The 17,965-nt window shown below is 41.0% G+C and overlaps 1 protein-coding gene across 1 annotated transcript in view; it reads right to left on the bottom strand.

Annotated features, from left to right (window-relative positions):
* Positions 1-17,965, bottom strand: part of camta1a (calmodulin binding transcription activator 1a) — a 442,204-nt gene that overhangs the window by 40,391 nt on the left and 383,848 nt on the right. The window contains exons 7-9 of the mRNA XM_053644237.1: positions 15,367-15,520; positions 6,019-6,159; positions 3,195-5,443 (exon numbers count right to left, since the gene is read on the bottom strand). Coding sequence (XP_053500212.1) covers positions 3,195-5,443; positions 6,019-6,159; positions 15,367-15,520 — 2,544 coding nt within the window. The remainder of the gene's footprint in view (positions 1-3,194; positions 5,444-6,018; positions 6,160-15,366; positions 15,521-17,965) is intronic.

Genomic DNA, 17,965 nt, shown 5'->3' with positions numbered 1-17,965 from the left:
AGATTATGCCTCTAAGTAACAATTCTAAATGATGGTTATACATATTAGATAATGCTTTATTAACATATCCAAATATTAGTTACACATATTGATTACACTTTGTCAATATATTCTATATCTACACCAGGCATTTCAAAGTCATTTTAGATAACAGGCCACGTTACACTTAGTCCAATGTCAAGTGGGCCAGACCAAATAATCAGTTTAGCAGACTAATAACGCATCAACAACTCCTCTTAAATGTGTTCATTTACCAAATTGATCTGAAATGTACCTAAATTATTCAATTACGCAAAATGCAAAAATATTTACAATTATACCACAACGCTGTTGAATTCTCGATTCTGATTGGCTTCTGTGGTGTGCAATTATTTTTCTGTAAATGCACAGCTAAAGTAGTTCCAGTCAGGTCTTGACCGCATTACAGTTCCATATCACTTCGCCAAGTGAACTGAAATAACGGAAATGTTAGCCCAATGTCCACCCACAGCACACAGAGCTAACTACAAACAAAATGACAGAAAATTGAGATTTTCCAGAAATATATATATCGGCGAAGCGGAGGCATGAGCGATTGATATGCAGTTATTGGAAAGACTGCAAGCAAAAGAAAGAGCGTGAGAGCGCACGTGATTAATTATTAATTATTTATTTGTTGTTTTTTTCTGCAGTAATAAAAAACAAACAAACGAAAAACCATGTGAAAAAGCAGGGTTATCAATATTTATTTATTTATTTGTTCTATGTTTATATTATCAGCATGAAGCAAACTGTGAACTCTCTCCAGTAACTGCAGATCAACGGCTCATGCCTCCGTTAGCTATAAAATCACATTTCGAAATTAGCAACGCAGGCTTGAGATGGGATGCGTAATAAATTAGTTCCACACAAAAGAGCATTTTAAGGACAAAAACCTGACAAGTATCTTGAAATAAAACATCTGAACAATGTCTTGAGATGTGGTAACTGTGATATAAGCGGAATAACTGACTCCGACCCGTTGAATTATTAGCAATAATGCACACCCCGAGGTGTAACGGTCATCTCGCTTCGCGTTGTGGCGGCATTACCACCTCAGGGTGTGCAATATTTTCTAATAATTCAACGGCATGTCATCAATTGTTCCTTACATTACATTTGATCGCATAAATCATAAAGCATAAATTTACCCCATTGCTGTATAACTACTAAATTAGTCGTTTTAGAAAGAGACGTTGTTACAGCATCAAAGTTTTAGCTTTCTCATGAAAAATGACATAATAATTAGAGCACTTTGTCAGGAGTGAAGTTTATTTCCCTGGGTTAATGGCTCATTTTTGCCCCTAGTAGAATAACAGAGACTAGCTCTTATTTTGAATCTTTCAATTCAATTACCATCCACAAGACAATTTTATTTTAAAACTCAGAGTCTAACTTCATTTCATGGGCTGGATCAGAACGGCCTTGGCCTGTTGGCCATAAGTATAAACCCCTGGTCTACACTTTTACTGCTGTATAAATGTTCAAGCATTTGTATTATTTGGAAAGCCTTTTTATATTAATTTGTCAGTTGAGCTTTTCTACAGGAAATAAAAATGTACTCTTAATCTCACTGCTCTTGACATAATGTTTAGATGTAACGTTTAAGATTTACAGTTTTACACGAAATGGTTTGCTGCCATCATGTGGAAGAATGTGGGTCTAACATTGGTAGGTAGGTTCAACATTTCAGAGAGAATTCTTCCCTCTTGTGGTTTTATAATGCAATAGCTGCTTAATGTTCCAAACAAGGAGAGATTTTGTGACACAGCAGAAGAAATAATAGATCAAAATTGGGCAATTAACCTGGAAATTTCTATATTAAACAGCTTTGTTGAAATGTGGAAGTTGTTCTGTATTTAAAAACATGTTGAGGTTAAAACTCTCAGGATGAAGGCATTTGGTTAATGAGGGTTTTAAATAATTTTTGCTGCTTGGTTGATACATATGCTTATTTTTTTATTTATCATTTGCATGAATGTCATTTTGTTTTATTGGTTTCACCACTATGAAAGCCTTAACTTTTCCCTGGTAACCCTGGATACTTCACCTTTCTCCTAATTTACATAAAATCAGTATTGTTGAGTTTTTGAGAATTAAAAAAAAAAAAAAAAAAAAATCCAAAAATTTAAAATCATAACCCATCATTTCAAATGATATATTTTAAAGGTAAACCTTTCCACCCACTTTTTTAAAATAAAGAAAAAACCGTGGCAAAAATGTACATTTATTAAATACACCAAAGGAATACATTTTATTTAATATGATGAGTATATAATTCAAAATTTATATTCATAGAATTTAGTCAGCATCCACAATCCATAGACATACTGTAAGTGAGTAGCTCAGTGAATGCTTTTATTGTAAAGCTACTTTGACCAAGTGAATGCTGTTAACATCAAAGTAAAAAAAACAAACAAACAAAAAAACCCAACTATTGTTTTATAGAAATGGCAGCAAAATTAGATGTGGCATGTATTTGTTTAAAGTATGTTTAGGCCCTTTTACATCACACAATTTGCAATTATAATTTTCATCCATTTAACCATATATTTGTGCAGGGTCGTGCTAGATTCCTCTTTCTCAAGATTACCATATAAGGATAATAGCGCCCTCTAACAGAGAAACTTCCTACTAAACAGTAATGAGTGATTTACACCAGTCTGAAACTATGTTTTTCTTTCAGCAATTTGAGGGCATAGGTTAACAAATGAACACAACATGAGAACAGTAGTGAATGTCTGGTCTGTGGTAATTTTCTGTTGTGAATATTGTTCTGTACTCACTAGTCCTGAGTACCTATATCACATGACATGTGTACATCAATGATCAAACCTGCTTTTTAAGTTGCTTCTATTCTGAGGTTTTTCCTTGCAATGTGATTCGTCAGTTCGACATGTGTGCTGAAAAATTAACCATCCATCCTACTACTATCCACCCAGACCTACCACTCATTGAGATTCAACGCTTGCCTATTTGTAGCAGAAACCTAGAATCCTGGCAGACCAGGCTAACTCCTTAGAAGAATTGTGCAGTGAGAGGTGGAGGATGGTTTTCATGCTGCTTATAATTCATCTAGTATTGTACATTCTTTAAATAAATGTACATACAAATTGTTAAATAAATGTCAGCAAATGTCAATCAAATGTCAGTTTCACTCAGTTAAATTAACTCACCTCTGGATAGGACCATTCTGGAGAGTAGTCAGTCACCATAAAGAGCCTCCCTGTGGCCTGCAGCATACCCAGTGTGCCCTGCGCCACTGCTGCTGACACAACATCAGCTACATGCATGTAGGAAAGCGAGCCTGTGTCCCCGGAGGCCCCTGCACCAGCCGTTCCACCACCTAGACCCTGGGGACTGCAGCAAGGCTGGAGGCAGAGATCAGAAGTGCTGTATCCTGTTGCTCTGTTGTTCCCATCCCCCTGGCCCTGCTGCTGGTTTACTCCTGAGGCTGCCTGCCCATCTGAGCCAGGTGGTGCAACCAGCTGGTGGGCATACAGTGCCCCACCAGAGCCCACAGCAGTGACTCCTCCATCCACTGAAATGAAGTCATTGATGAGGTCAGAGAACTGGTTGCCGAAGGAGATGTCAAAGTGATCCAGGCTGATTTCCATGCCGGTGCCTCCAGTACTACCAGATCCAGCTCCGCTTAGACCCTGGTGGGTCCCCACTGTATTGTAGAGCCCCTGTACCAGCCCAGCCCCCTGAAGAATAGGCTGCAGCTGCTGCTGGCCATTAGTGCTGTCGCTGGAATTACCATTCCTGAGAGCCACAGCTTCATTGCTTACTCCATTATCAGAACTTTGCTGCAGATAGTGCTCTGTTCCTCCGCCCTCTGTGTTGCCTCCTGCGCAGGTCTGCAGGTGATCCCCAGGCTTGATTAAGCCATCTGATCTGGTGTCAGCACTACTGGCCTGACTGGAAGCTGTACTGCCAGCCTGATCATGACCGACCACATCCTCATGCTCTGTCCCAAGGCTGGAGAAGCCTCCGGGATATTGTAGTAGTTGAAGAGATCCACTCTGCCCTTGGTTCTCTGTGGCTGAACTTCCATTGCAATTGGGTCTGTGCTGACTCTGGTGGCCATGGTGGTGGTGGAGATGGCCGTTGGTACCAGGTGAGTCTGTTTTGACAACCTGTAAGCCCATATAGGCCCTGTCATGGGAGTTGTGCTCCAGCAAATGGCTCTTCTGGCCTGAATTTTGCCTGCCTTGCAGGTTTTGGGCTGACTGTGGTGTGTCTTGAAGGAAGAAACTGGGTGAGTGGCTTTGATGGGCCAGATGAGTGTTGGTCATTGCCTGGTCATAACCCACTGATGTACTGGAGGAGAAGTCAGGTTTTGCATCAATGGCACTGAAATCCATTTGTTCCAGGGTGGTGCTGGGACTCAGTCCTCCTCCAGAAGGCAGTAGTGAGCCTGCTGGGGTTAATGTTAGCGAGTTCTGGGAGCCTGAACCATTGGCTACACTACAGCTTACTACTGTCCCCATCTGGTAGCCGCTTTCCTTGGCCAGTTGCTGTTCAAAGGAGGTGTCCTCAGTCTTGATGTTCTTGATGATCTCTGCATTGAAGCTGAAGTTGGAGTTGGACATTTGTGGAGAGTGCTGCAGGCCGTTGGTGCTGGCCACGGAGGAGGAGGTACCTGAAGAGCCATTCTCTTGCTTCAGCCCACTACCCCCATAAGTTTGGCCCTGCTTCGGGTTATTCAAGAAGCAGTCTGGGTCAAAGTTCATGGCGGTCTCTGGTAGCTTGATGTTGCTCGAATCCAGGCTGCTTGAGAGGACGAGCTCCTCAGAGACTCCAGCTGCAGAGAGCATGGCGAGTCCGTCTGCGGCTCCTGGTGTGCCTGCCTCTGTGCCCCCACTGCCTGGAAAGGCAAACTTATGACTGTCAGAGGCTACAGCAAGCACCAGTCCATGAGATGTGGCGTCAGGGCCCATGAGGTGAGCATTAGCACCTCCTGTGGGCGACATGCTGTAGACCGGATCGCCTGGTACCTCTGACATGAAGACGCTCTGAGATAGGCTGCTCATTACTGAGGCCACGTGACTCATCCCTGTAACAGCGGGACTGTCGGCCATATCGGGGTCTGAGTTTAGGCCACTGCTAATGGACACAGGTGAGCTCTGGGTTGTATCTGGAACTTCCACCTGGTTGGTAGATGAGACCTCAGTGCTATTCTGCTGCAGTAGTACAGGCTTATGCACTTTTCCATTGCGTTTTTCCCGTGATGTGCCCCCTCCTGTGGCCCCTGTGCCTGCTTTTCCCCCGGCATGGCTGTGTTCTGTTTTGCCTTCTGACACATCACTGTTTTGCAGCTCGGAGTGACCGCTGCTGTAGGTCCCAGTGCGAGGGTCCACTTTAGGAGAGATGATACGGTGTTTAGCACTGTTACACTTGTGGTGCACGCTGCTCCCAGCACCTGACAGAGACATGGAAAAAACAAGGCCAAAACACTTAGAATGACAATCTTCCCAGTACGACAACAGAGGAGTATGTTCAGTGTCTATCGTCAATAAGAATGAGAGCTCTTAATGGCGTTCCTCAGACAATGCAGTTACATCAAATCAAACATTAAATGCTAATGTTTTGTGCCACGTTGTTGCATATTCAGTTGATCAAAAACAATGTGAATAAATGATCATACAGCCTTCATTCAAAATAAAATGTACTCCACTATAATGTTAGATATAAATGTTTGCATGCATGTAGCTTGACAGTAAATAACAGGAATAATATCTAACCTTTCTAATAGCTCAATGAAATAATTTAGCCCCTGTCGCTACTGAGAACGAGGTCCTCTAGTGGTGTCATGATTATAAGGCATTCTGTAAATCATTATAATATACTCAACCAGAACAATAAGCATGTAATCTATCTGTGCAAAGTACCTCTATCCTGCAGATTTCCATGCTACCATGGTGTTCCTACCACTTCTTCTGTCTATACCTATCTTTCTCTCTTGGCCTATCTCTGTGTCTCCCTTCTGTCCCTTACCAAGCGTGCCTGTGCAGAGGCAGTTGTGAGTCCGAGGTGGAGGCTTGGTCTGATGGCTGTCCAGTATCTGCTGCACCAGCTGCTCCACTGAGAAACCAGAGCTGCTGTTCCCATTGCTGCAAGTCCACTTGATGCCATGAACTACCAAGGAAGAGAGGAGACACAGTTGTCACCTGGTGTACAGTGCACCTGCCAAACCTATGTCATCCCTCTCTAGGTCTAACATAAGTCTAACACTACATCCTACGACCAATACTATCCACCAATTTGATCAATTGGTTATAGAGTATTTTAAAAATTATTTTAGAAACACATGTGAGAGACCTTATGAAGAGGTTTATTGTCACAAATTTCTCCTCTCCGCCAGGCACTGCCCATGTTCTGTTTTTCATTTCTCGCCATGTGCTTTTTTTTTGTACACTGACGTGCCTTTGTTTTGATCTGTCATTACTGTGTTTTCCCGATCATGTCCAGATGCTTTGAGTTCAATCCTTGATTAGCTTGTCTATTTCTACCTTCCTATGCCTTTGTCTAGTTGCACATTCTCATCATTGTAATGGATTGTTACTGAGCCATAGTTTTTCTTGTTCCAGTTCCTTGTTGTCAAGTTCTGTGTACTTACTGTTTTTGACCTCTGCCTTGTCTGAAAGGGAAACCCTCTGTTGCAGGGTTGAACATAGAGCCCTTTAGGGTTGTGTTGTAGATGGAACCTTGTTCCCTAAGAGTGTACAGTGAACGCTACCTTAATATGATGTCAGACTTAGTACTAATATGAGGTTAATATTTATTTACATTGAATAGTTTTGATCTCATCGTTCATCAGAAATTTTAATACTAATCCTGGGTTTAATGGGTTTAATCCAAATCTCAAAAAAAAAGGACTATAAATGTGAACTTCAAACTTCAATTTGAATCAAATACATTCTGTGAGTGGAAAGTTCAAGTATAAAAATAGCCATAGCTCTAATAAATAAACAAAATATTAGTGTGCATATGTAAAACAACAGTCCTTGTGTACTCGTTCTACTGTTCGTCATCATCCACCGCTGAAGTTACATTCCAATACTCAAGAACGCAAGTACCGGGGATGCATGAAATTACCTGGATGTGTTCTTGATAGGATCATAAGGATTAATCGGATGCAGACCCGAGCGCACGAACTGCTAGTACTCCCAGAAGTCATTGCAGCAAAACAATAGTGGATGACAGAAGCCTGACCCATACGTGTAGTTTTAGTATCTTTTTAACAACAATAATTTAAGTAAATCTAAATATGCATCTAAAAAAATGATTTTGAGATATAATTTAGATTGAGATATATATGAGGTTAGTGAAAAGTCTAATTTATCCCTCAGAAGTGTTTTAATTAAACTACGCTAGCTTCCATCCTGAGGTAACGGTAAACTCGTTAGCTTAGTTTTAATTAATGTGAAGAAGCAGTTGTAAACAGAACCATCCAAAAAACCCGCTGAGGAACCTTTTTTAAAGAGTGCAACAGTCAAGTGTGTACTCTTAATACTCCTGCTGTAGCGCTGTATCCTGCTCTCAAACAAAAAACCCCCAGATATTTCTGGAGCAGAGCATATTTAGAATATCAAACATTTTGGCAGCCCCTAAATATGAGCTTGGCTTTCTTCCTCCACCTCTCGTAAAGCGGGGTGAAGTCACAGAGGGGTGGAGAGTGCGGGAGTCAGAAAACAACAGAGGCATACAGATACAGAGAGATAAAAGTATGCTGCTGCATGAATAAGCACGAAAAGAAAGCACAGCAACTGTCACACACACAGCAAGTGGCTGTGCCCCAAAGAGCTCCGCGCTTGGACAGAAAAACCCTGCAACATGCCATAACACATTACACCCACTATGGCGTAAACTTCCAAACAAATCCGGTGAACTAAGCGAGGCTTCAAAGAGAGGCCAGAGGAAGCACTGAGGCAGCTCGAGTTAGAAACAGCAAGAGTTCAGACATATGCAGGTCTGTAGTCTCTGCTAAACAATGAATCATGATTTGGATGGTATTGCAAAGACTGTGCAACGCTTTCCACGGTCAGATGTAATCTATGTTTCTATCTTTTCAACACATCACAACATTGGCATGTGTACTCCTTCACATGTGAAGTAAGCCCCTGCTGAATTAGGGAGAATGACAGTGATGTATAACCAGGGCATCATTGTTCCTCTTACTTAGCCCATGCCAAAACATTCAATCAATCCCCACCTGATCACATGACTTGGCATGGCAGCCTTTTAAAGGAACTTTACAGTAGGTTTTCTTCAGCGATGTTATGTTGTTCCTCAGTGTCTACTAGTAATATGAATACATTATTCAGAATGAACTGATAATGCGTTCTAAATAGATACAAATACAAAAATGAATAGGAGGTGCACTATTGATGATCAATCAGAGATATGAAGCTTGTGGGACAAAGAAATACCACATCTTCATGTTCATCCATTCATCTTTAGTAACTGCCTGGTCAGGGTTGTGTTTGTGTAAATTATGCTGCTAGTTTGTTTATATTTTGCAAAATAGAACCAAGTAAATTCATCCGGAAAATACTGCTGACATGAACAAACAAAAATAATAACTACAATCTAAAAACAGTCTATAAAAGCAACCTCACACATCTCTAATGGGAACTAATTATGAACTGGAGTGATGTAGTTGAGGTTGAGGAGCCAGAATCCAGACTATACTGACAGTGCTGCCATCTGCTGTTCTACCTCTGGTGTTTTTTCTCAGTGGTTTCCAGTGTTTCGGGGGCATAGTTGTAGGGTTCATTTTGAATTAAAACAATAAAAAATAAAATACAGGCCATGCTCATGTCAATTTTGTATCCAAATACAGATACAGCACTAAACAAATACCAAAAGAGATAGTGCTATTGCATTACACCCCCAGTGTGTCTGAAACATTTACTTAAAAAAAATAGTATATATATATATATATATATATATATATATATATATATATATATATATATATATGTATATACATATACATCTGTGTGTGTGTGTGTGTGTGTGTGCGTGGTGTGTATTCTTAATAAAATATATATGCTTTCTTAATAAAAACACTTGAAGGCTGCCTTTTTCTGCCTTTCCAGTTTACAATGAGAGAGCAGTTGGAGGACGATTATGGATAGTTCTGTCTTCTTGGAAACAGGTGCACCTGTGAGTATTGCATACTTCCATACACAATCGTGTGTTGCCATCTGTTACTTCATCTAGCAGACTACTATTCAGGACAATAGTGTGTGGTTTGGGATGTAGCCTGTGTCTCACTTGATTACCGTAGTGGGCCAATCACAGTAATTATGTTAATGCATCTCTCATGTAATATACAAAAAGTAATTCTGAGTGGTTGGTGTAAATATCAGAAGCATTTTTGCTACTGTTAAAAATGAATGAAACTGCACTAGGGATAGAATTCACATTTTCTCAGTGTTGCTGTAAAGTGTTATAGGAAGAAGCTGTTTCTCACAATACAGTCACTTTAATCTTCAGGATATATAAATCAAAATTAGACGTTAGAGCATGCAGCACAGAAGAGCAGCGGGCAGTACTGCCGCCTCACAGCTTTAGGGTGTTTACAGAAATTGGGATGAGCATCAGGCATGGTTGTTGGTTAACTGATTGCATTAGCTGGATGATGTGAGTCAAGCTGGGCTGCTTGTGACATATAATCCTACTTAGACAGCACTTATTGTAAGAGCCTAGCATTAAATATGACCACATTACTCGCACGTATGTGTTTTCGTAAAGATAATGATAGGAAAGGAATGATAAACTAAATTTGAACTAAATTTATTAACAATAAATTATTACACATAGAAATGCAGAACTCAGGTAAGACTATTTGATATCCTAACTTAATTGAGGCACATAAGAATCTTAGTATTTCCAGGGAACAAATGGTAAATGGTCTGCACTTATATAGCGCTTTACACTGGTTCTCATTCACCCACACACTCACACACCAATGGTAGCAGAGCTGCCATGCAAGGTGCTAACTTGCCATCGGGAGCAACTTGGGGTTCAGTGTCTTGCCCAAGGACACTTTGGTATGTGGAGTCACGTGGGCTGGGAATCGAACCGCCAACCCTACGATTAGTGCACAACCCACTCTACCACCTGAGTCACAGCCGCCCCGATGATCGTTCTGTTGACCCTACGTGGGACATCCCTGAATTGGATTATGATGAATTATGGTGAAGTTCCTACAGTACTGTGGATATACTTCAGAATCCTAACAAAGCCTGGTCTTCGGAGAGTAGGACTAAAAGGAAACGGGGTAAGCATGGAGAAGTAAAACGTAAGCTGAAAGAGAACCAAAGATTCACCCCGCTGCCTCCGCCATTTGCTCACTCCGCCATAAGACGGATGAGTTGCAAGGGAATCTGGCTTTCCTAAATGAGTACAGGAACGTGCACGTTAGTGTTGACTGAAACGTGGATGGATGACTCTGTGACTGATGATAGTTTGTGACTAAATGGATTTCTTGGACCCGTACGACTGGACAGACGCTACTGGAAAAAGACATGGAGGTGGAGTGTGTGTGTACGCTAAGGAGAGCTTGTGTAACGACCTGATTGTGCGGGACAAAATATGTACTTCAGATATTGAAATGCTTGTCCTTTCTACCCACCCGTTCTACCTACCACGTGAGTTCCCTCTACTTTCTTGTTGTGTATATTCGCCCTCGTGCTAAACTGGATCTAGCAACAGATGTGTTGATGAACGCTCTGCAAAAATTGGACGCCACATCTCCAGATTCTCCTAAATTTATTTTAGGTGATTTTAATCAATGTCATTTGGACAACGTTTTAAAAGGACATTATCAGTATGTTTTATGTGCAACTCGGGCCAGCAGGACTCTGGACAAGTGTCACGGTCCGATCCAAGGTGCCTATAAGTCGATACTCCTACCTCCGCTCGGGACTGGGACTTGTTTTTGAATGAAAGTTATGATTTGAATGAACAGGTTCTTGTGGTTTCTGACTACATCACCTTTTGTGTTGAAGCTATTATACCTACCAAAAGTCTTACTGTGTTTCCTAACAACAAACCATGGGTAACTTAGCTTAAAACTATTCTTAATATGAAAAAAGGGTATTCCTATTAGGGACCATTGAAGAAAAAAAAAAAGATAAATAAAGAGGTTAAAAGAGCAATTAGATGTGCCAAACTAAACTACAGAAATAAAACTGAAGGACAATTTGTCCGAGGTGATATGAGGGCTGTCTGGTATGGAATTAAGAACATGGCAGATCTAAATACACCTAAGCAGTGGATAGTGCTAAATAAGAAAGGCAATGTTAATTCCATAGCTAATGATTTGAATTTGTTATTTCTTTTACACGCTTTGAGAAGCATGATCTAAGCATTGTTCTTGAAGGTTTTAAACAAACATGGAGCCCCCCTGCCTCTCTGAAATTGTACCTCCCTAATGTGATTAAACAGCTGAAAGCTATACCTTTTAACAAAGCCCCCGGACCGGATGGCATTTGTGGTAAACCCTTAATCACTGTGCGGAGCAGCTCGGTGTGGTGTTTCACTCATTGTTCAAGCTTCATTGGATCAGGGTCCTCAGTTCCTCAGTTATGGAAAACCTTTATTGTAGTACTTATTCCTCTTCTCTCTTGACTTGTCACTCTTTTAATGACTACCGGTCTATTGCATTAACTTCATTAGTTATGAAAGCCTTGGAAAGAGAGGTTAAGTGACAGCTTATGACGGTCACGGTGAGAAGTTAGATCCATTACAGTTTGCTTATTGCGCTAAGAGATGATGTGGATGATGCAAAACTCTTCCTCCTGAACACTCTTCATCAACACTTGGTGAGTGGGGGCAACTTTGCTGGACTGTTTGTTGATTTCTCCTCAACGTTGAATACACCGGATCCGATTATTTTAGCAAAGAAACTCGTAGATGAATTTAATGTCAGTCATGGGCTGGTTTCATGGATCTTAGATTTTTTAATAGGTAGGCAGCAGAGGGTCAAGATGAATGAAGTTTTTTCGGACACACTTTATACGTCTATTGGATCTCCACAGGGTTGTGTACCGTCATCGACTCTTTTCATGATTTATACAAATGAGTGCCGGAGTTATCAGGATAATTGTCATGTTATTAAATACCCGGATGATGCAGTTTTCCTATCCCTGCTATCAGGTTCAGAGTGTGATGATAGCCAGGCACTTGATGAGTTTATTACAGGGTGAAATGGAGTGGCATTGCAACTAAATATTACTAAAACAAACAAAAAATGGTGATTGATTTTAGAAAAAATGCTTCCAATGTGCAACCAGTGTACATTCATGATAATGCATTTGATAGAGTAAAGGAGTACAAATATCTTGGAACTATTTTTGATACTACCTTAAAGTTTCAGCAGCACACAGAGGCCATTATTAAGAAGGCTCACCAAAGAAATTATGTTCTAAGGAAATTGAACTCCTTTTGCGTACAGAAATCTATACTGAAAACCTTTTATAGCACCTTTATTGAGAGTATTTTGAGTTGTTCATTTTTATGCTGGTGTTATCACTTTCTCTAAAGAACTGCTTGCAAAATATAGTTAGGACCTGTTCAGAAATAAAGTCATCGGCGTGCCACTATGGAGTTTAACAGAGTTTGATGAGCACCAAGTGATAAGGAGTATTATGAGCGATGACACGCACCCCTTGAATATGCACTTTGAGATAACGCCTTCACGTAGGCAGCTTAGAAGTATTAAGTATCTGACCAACCGCTATATGTTTACTTTTGTGCCAGAGGCCATCCGTCTTTGTAATCTGAAATTTTTAAAGGACTCTTTAATGTGCTTTATATTATTTACAGGTCTTTATGAGTGACAGAATTTGAAGCATGTTGTAATACGTGATATGTGACTGTTTTATGTATCTACTGATTGGTTTATGTGTTTTAATTTGGTTATGTGTTATGTTTTATGTCTGAAATAAGTTTGTTATGTGTTGTTTTTACGCCCTACTGTAATTGCCCCTTGCGGGATTAATAAAGTGGTAAATTTAAACTTATAAGCAGGCTTCCTCTGAGGACTGAGAAAGAAAGAATTATGGGGATGCTTAGATATTCCATTCCTCCTTTATGAATGGAAGCTGTTTGTGTAACATACAGGCCACTCAGGGGAACATGTTATGATTGTAGGCCTGATGTATAATGTACACATGAATTATGCAAGGAAAATACAGTGTAAAATTTATCTGCTGGAAATCATCCAGGCTTGACAGGATGCTGCACATCCTCAGAGTTACCACTAGGTGGTATTGTTGTTCTTCAGCTGTGTTTCTTCTGGTCATCTGACACCAGGGACAGAGACAGTAGCCCTGTCATTGGACTCGCAGAGTAGCATGGCTGATATGAGATGTTCCAACCGTCCACCACTGTACACACTCTTTAGAAAGTTAATGACGTAATGCATTGCTGCAAATTGTTGAATGCAGATCAGACAGCAGGTGTAATAAACAACTTTGTTTATTGTGTCCTAATGTCAAGGGGAGGGCATTTAATTGATTGCCACAGAAGGTGATGGCAACACGCGCATGCGATTAGAATGCTGTCTGCATTCACACAGCTGCCTCCAAAAGTGCTGACAGCAAAGAGGTGGATTCATATATTCATTACATTGAACATTACCTAGTTCAAACGATCCGTGCAGCTCGTCAGGCACAGAGACGTGACCTTACAAGATGCCAGGCAAACACCATCATACGGCTGCTGTTCCTGCTCTTCCCTAATTAAAGATGTGTCCCCAGATCCACTCTATGACCTAGACCACTTTTCTTTCTTTTTTTTTTTTTTTTTTACAAACACCCACATGTACCAGCGAACATCCTGTGCATTCTCTATAAGGAGACTCCAGCGGGAAACATATGTGTGAAGGATTTCTGGTGAGTCAGACACTCTTCCTCCTACACACTCGCATCAATCAATAACACTGCTGCCCTCCTCCACTGAATGCCGGGAAGCCAGTGCATGCTCACTGAGTTAGCCATACAAGAGAGGAGGCCCAGACGAGCGGCGCACCTAGACTCAGAAACGGTGGCATGTCTTAGAGCATGCACTCGGCGCTAGGTCTAGAAAACATCTTTTATTTTCTAAAAGCTTTGTAATTGTACGTCTTTAAAGCTGAGTGTTCTCTGGGTTGGAACCGAACCATCAGCTCCTCATCAAACATTACAGGGGCACCATACCCTTAGGATGTGATGTACGCAAGAATATTTAACACAAAGGCATGCAGAAGTAAAACCTACAAGGAATGGGACCAAGTCTAATAGATGCAATGGGTCTCATAGGAATGGGATCAAGTAAAAACAGGAGACTAACGAACTTAAATGATTGGCTTATAAATTTTAGAGCCCTCTGCTGCCTGCGAGGCAAACTGCAATTGAAATGAATTTTTTTTATGAATGACCTTTTAACCCTTCATACTCTACATCCTTTGTAAGAGCCATCACATAACTTCGTTTTGAATGAATATTCTGAAAAGAAGCACCAGGGAAGGAGTGAAAAGGCAGAAAGACCTTTGATATGACAGATGCCTTTATCTTATACAATCAATATAATACTGAAGGGTCTCCTGAGCTCAGTTTACTGTCTGTGTGGAATTTTCCGTATTCTTACCGTGCTCATGTCCTCTGGGATCTCTGGTTTTCACTTCCAAAATCATGCAGGTAGGGAGACCGGCTATTCTAAATAGCCCCTCTGTGTGTGTATGTGTGTGTGTGGTGTGCTGTGATGGACTGGTGTCCCATCCGGTGTGTATTCCTGCCTAGAATTCCCAATACCTACTGTGACCCTGATAAAATCAGGATAAAGAGCCTACTAAACATTCATGAATGAATGAATTATAATGACATAAAGAAAATGGGTTGTTCTCAGCAGCTCTTTTTCAATTGGAGGCGGAGTTTATGTCTGGGCTGGAATATATGTAAACAGAAGCCTGACATCAGACTATAAAGATCAACTGAATGGCAAATACAGCGCAAATATACTGCAGTTTGTCTGAAATGTACACATAATAGGCTTACTAACACATTTTAAAAGGACAAACTGCACCAGTAACATTTCTCCTCTGTGTTTTTGTAAACCTGAATGCTCTCTTTAAGTCATGTCCAATCTTATCCGGAAAGGGCCGGTGTGGGTGCAGGTTTTCATTCCAACTAAGCAGAAGCAACAACTGAGTCTACTGAAAGCCAAACTCAACTGATTCAACAGGTGGTATCATGTGTGGCTCCTGAATGAACCCACACCTGCCCTTTGCGGATAAGATTGGACACCCCTGCTTTAGGTGAAGGTGAAGGACAGGACTGAGATAATACTCACACATAGGTTTGAGCTGCCCGACAAGCTCCTCCTTGGTCCATTTGGCCCATTCCTTCTTGTCTGTGTTGATGGAGCACAGGATAGGCCCACACGGTTTTCCACAGTCCTCTATGGCCGGCACGTTTAAGTAGTGCACCAAGACGATGTCTGGATTCTAAGGGAACGTCAGAGCAGAAGAGAGGTCAAGGCAATAGGTCAGCTTTAGCAGCACAGACCATTGTGTAAAGAGCTGTTAAGACTTCTAGACGTTATCTCACATCCGCAGAGACACAAATAAACACAGAAAAACACTATCAAACTCAGCAACAATGCCAAGCAAGCCTGATAAATTGAGAAACCTTCATTTGTATGTTGATTTTTTTTTCCCTCACCAAGCTGTAAAGATCACCTCTGGCTTCCACTAATGACGCCGTATTCACCTTGACATAGGAGCGATGCACTCCATTGCGTTCTCGTATTTAAGCAGTCTTAGTGCAGCTATGCACGGGCAGCAAGTGTTAGCTGGATAAATTTCTTCAATTGGCAGCTTAAGAGATGCATTCTGAAGGCACATCGTGCCCTTGTGAATAACTCTTTCGTAATCATAGCTTTGCTATATGGCAGTGTAAAGAGTAGTGTTAAAAAAAAACTGATTTTATTCATTACAAACACACACACAGACACACAACCTTGAAACGGTAAAAACACAACCTTATATACAGATTAAAACAAAAGCCTTTCCCAGTTATTGCCCACACACGCGCACACACACACACACACACACACACACACGCAAATGTAGGCTTGCAAAACCATGTGATAAAGAAAAATGTGCTGCCAACATAACAGTGTGTGCTGTTGGAAGCTTCATCAGTGTTAAGTGGTGAATAAATCAAGGCGCTGCTAGCCTGGACTGCCTCTCTGCTTGCACCATTAATCTAAGAAGAGGCCACTGACTGGACCATCCCTACTGTACACACACGCATACTAACCCATAGGCCCACACACACACACACACACACACACACACACAGATTAGTGAATACTGTAATGCTGCACACATTATCGTGTAAATTTATCCACATAATAATAATCTCTGTGGAAAGAAACAAAGAGAAGCAATGATACGGCTATAAACACCAGATCCATGGCAACCACACCTTCCTCAACGTGCAATTACTTATTACACATACAACAAACTTCCAGTTCATCATACTAATTATAGAATCCACTTAAATAACCTCAACCTTTTTATCACTCTGTTCTGATAGAACTGCTATCGTAAAGCACATCTCATCGACTCAAATCTGCTCCAATCTGATTGAAGCAGGAAAGCTGAAACCTGAATAGCAAAAAAAAAAAGGTTGTTAATGATTAATTGAAGGTCGACAAATGTAATTAATTCAATAAATTAATTCAGTCGACTACATTATACAATTTAACACCATCCAGTCTTCTATTAAGCTAATTTAAATAGTTTGTCATAATTGTAAATTCTATGCAAGAGGGTGCAATGTAATTACTGAGCACACAACACAGCAATAATTTACATGAAACAGCAGAAGAAGAAGAAGAAGCAGTGAGATATGAATGGAGTCCTGTGTGGGAGCGTTTTACAAAAAACAAAAAAGCAAAAATACACCAATTCTTTTTCAATTACAAAATGGTGAGTCCACATAAGCATATGTATGTTACGTTGAAGTTATGCTTCAGCTGTGCATTTGGGCCTTTAGTTATATGGTGGCTTTCTTTTCAATTCAGCTCTCATTAAGCAGTCCCTCCAGGATCTAGTGATAGCAGAAATGAGCGCAAAATTAAGCAAACTCTGCGATATTCAGAGGAGCTCGCAATGTTTCGACATCACCGCAGGTTTTCCGCAGATTTGGGCCGAGACGCGTCATTTGACGACGTGTATTTAGTCAAAGCCCTCTTTGATTCATGTGCATCGAACATGAGTACAGCTAAAAGGTCTCATTTACCAACAAACATCACTGCGAAAGACCGTGCAAAACTATTTTGTGCAACTGCAATTTCACGAATTCAAGTAGTTTTCCACAAAAAAAAAGCACAAAACACTGCATCTAGAGCCACATCACCCTGAAGCTCTCATCTGGCTACCCACTGAAGCTAAGCAGGGTTGAGCTTGGTCAGTACCTGGATGGGAAACCTCCTGGGGAAAACTAAGGTTGCTGCTGGAAGTGGTATTAGGGAGGCCAGCAGGTGGTTTTCATCATGTGGTCTGTGTGAGTCCTAATGCCCCAGGATACTGATGAATATACTATACTATACTGTAAAAATAGCACGGTCTTTCAGATGAGACGTTAAACTGAGGTCCTAACTCTGTGTGGTCTTTAAAAGTCCCCCATTGGCCCGTATCTATCATGGCCCCCTAATCTCTCTCTTCTCCACCAATAGCTGGTGGGTATTCTGGTGCACTATGGCTGCTGTCGCATCATCCAAGTGGATGCTGCACACTGTTGGTGGTTGAGGAGACACCAAACCCCCCCCACCCCCATACTATGTAAACCGCGTTGAGTACCTGGAAAATTTAAATCTAAAAAAGAAGAAGCAGTAGCGGCTCATGATCATAGATTTTGGCAAGGCAGGCCGACATTAATAA

Source organism: Ictalurus furcatus, chromosome 15, assembly GCF_023375685.1.
Source record: "Ictalurus furcatus strain D&B chromosome 15, Billie_1.0, whole genome shotgun sequence".
Lineage (NCBI taxonomy): Eukaryota > Metazoa > Chordata > Actinopteri > Siluriformes > Ictaluridae > Ictalurus > Ictalurus furcatus.
Note: the sequence above shows the minus strand (reverse complement) of the source record. Positions and strands in the feature narration are given on the sequence as shown.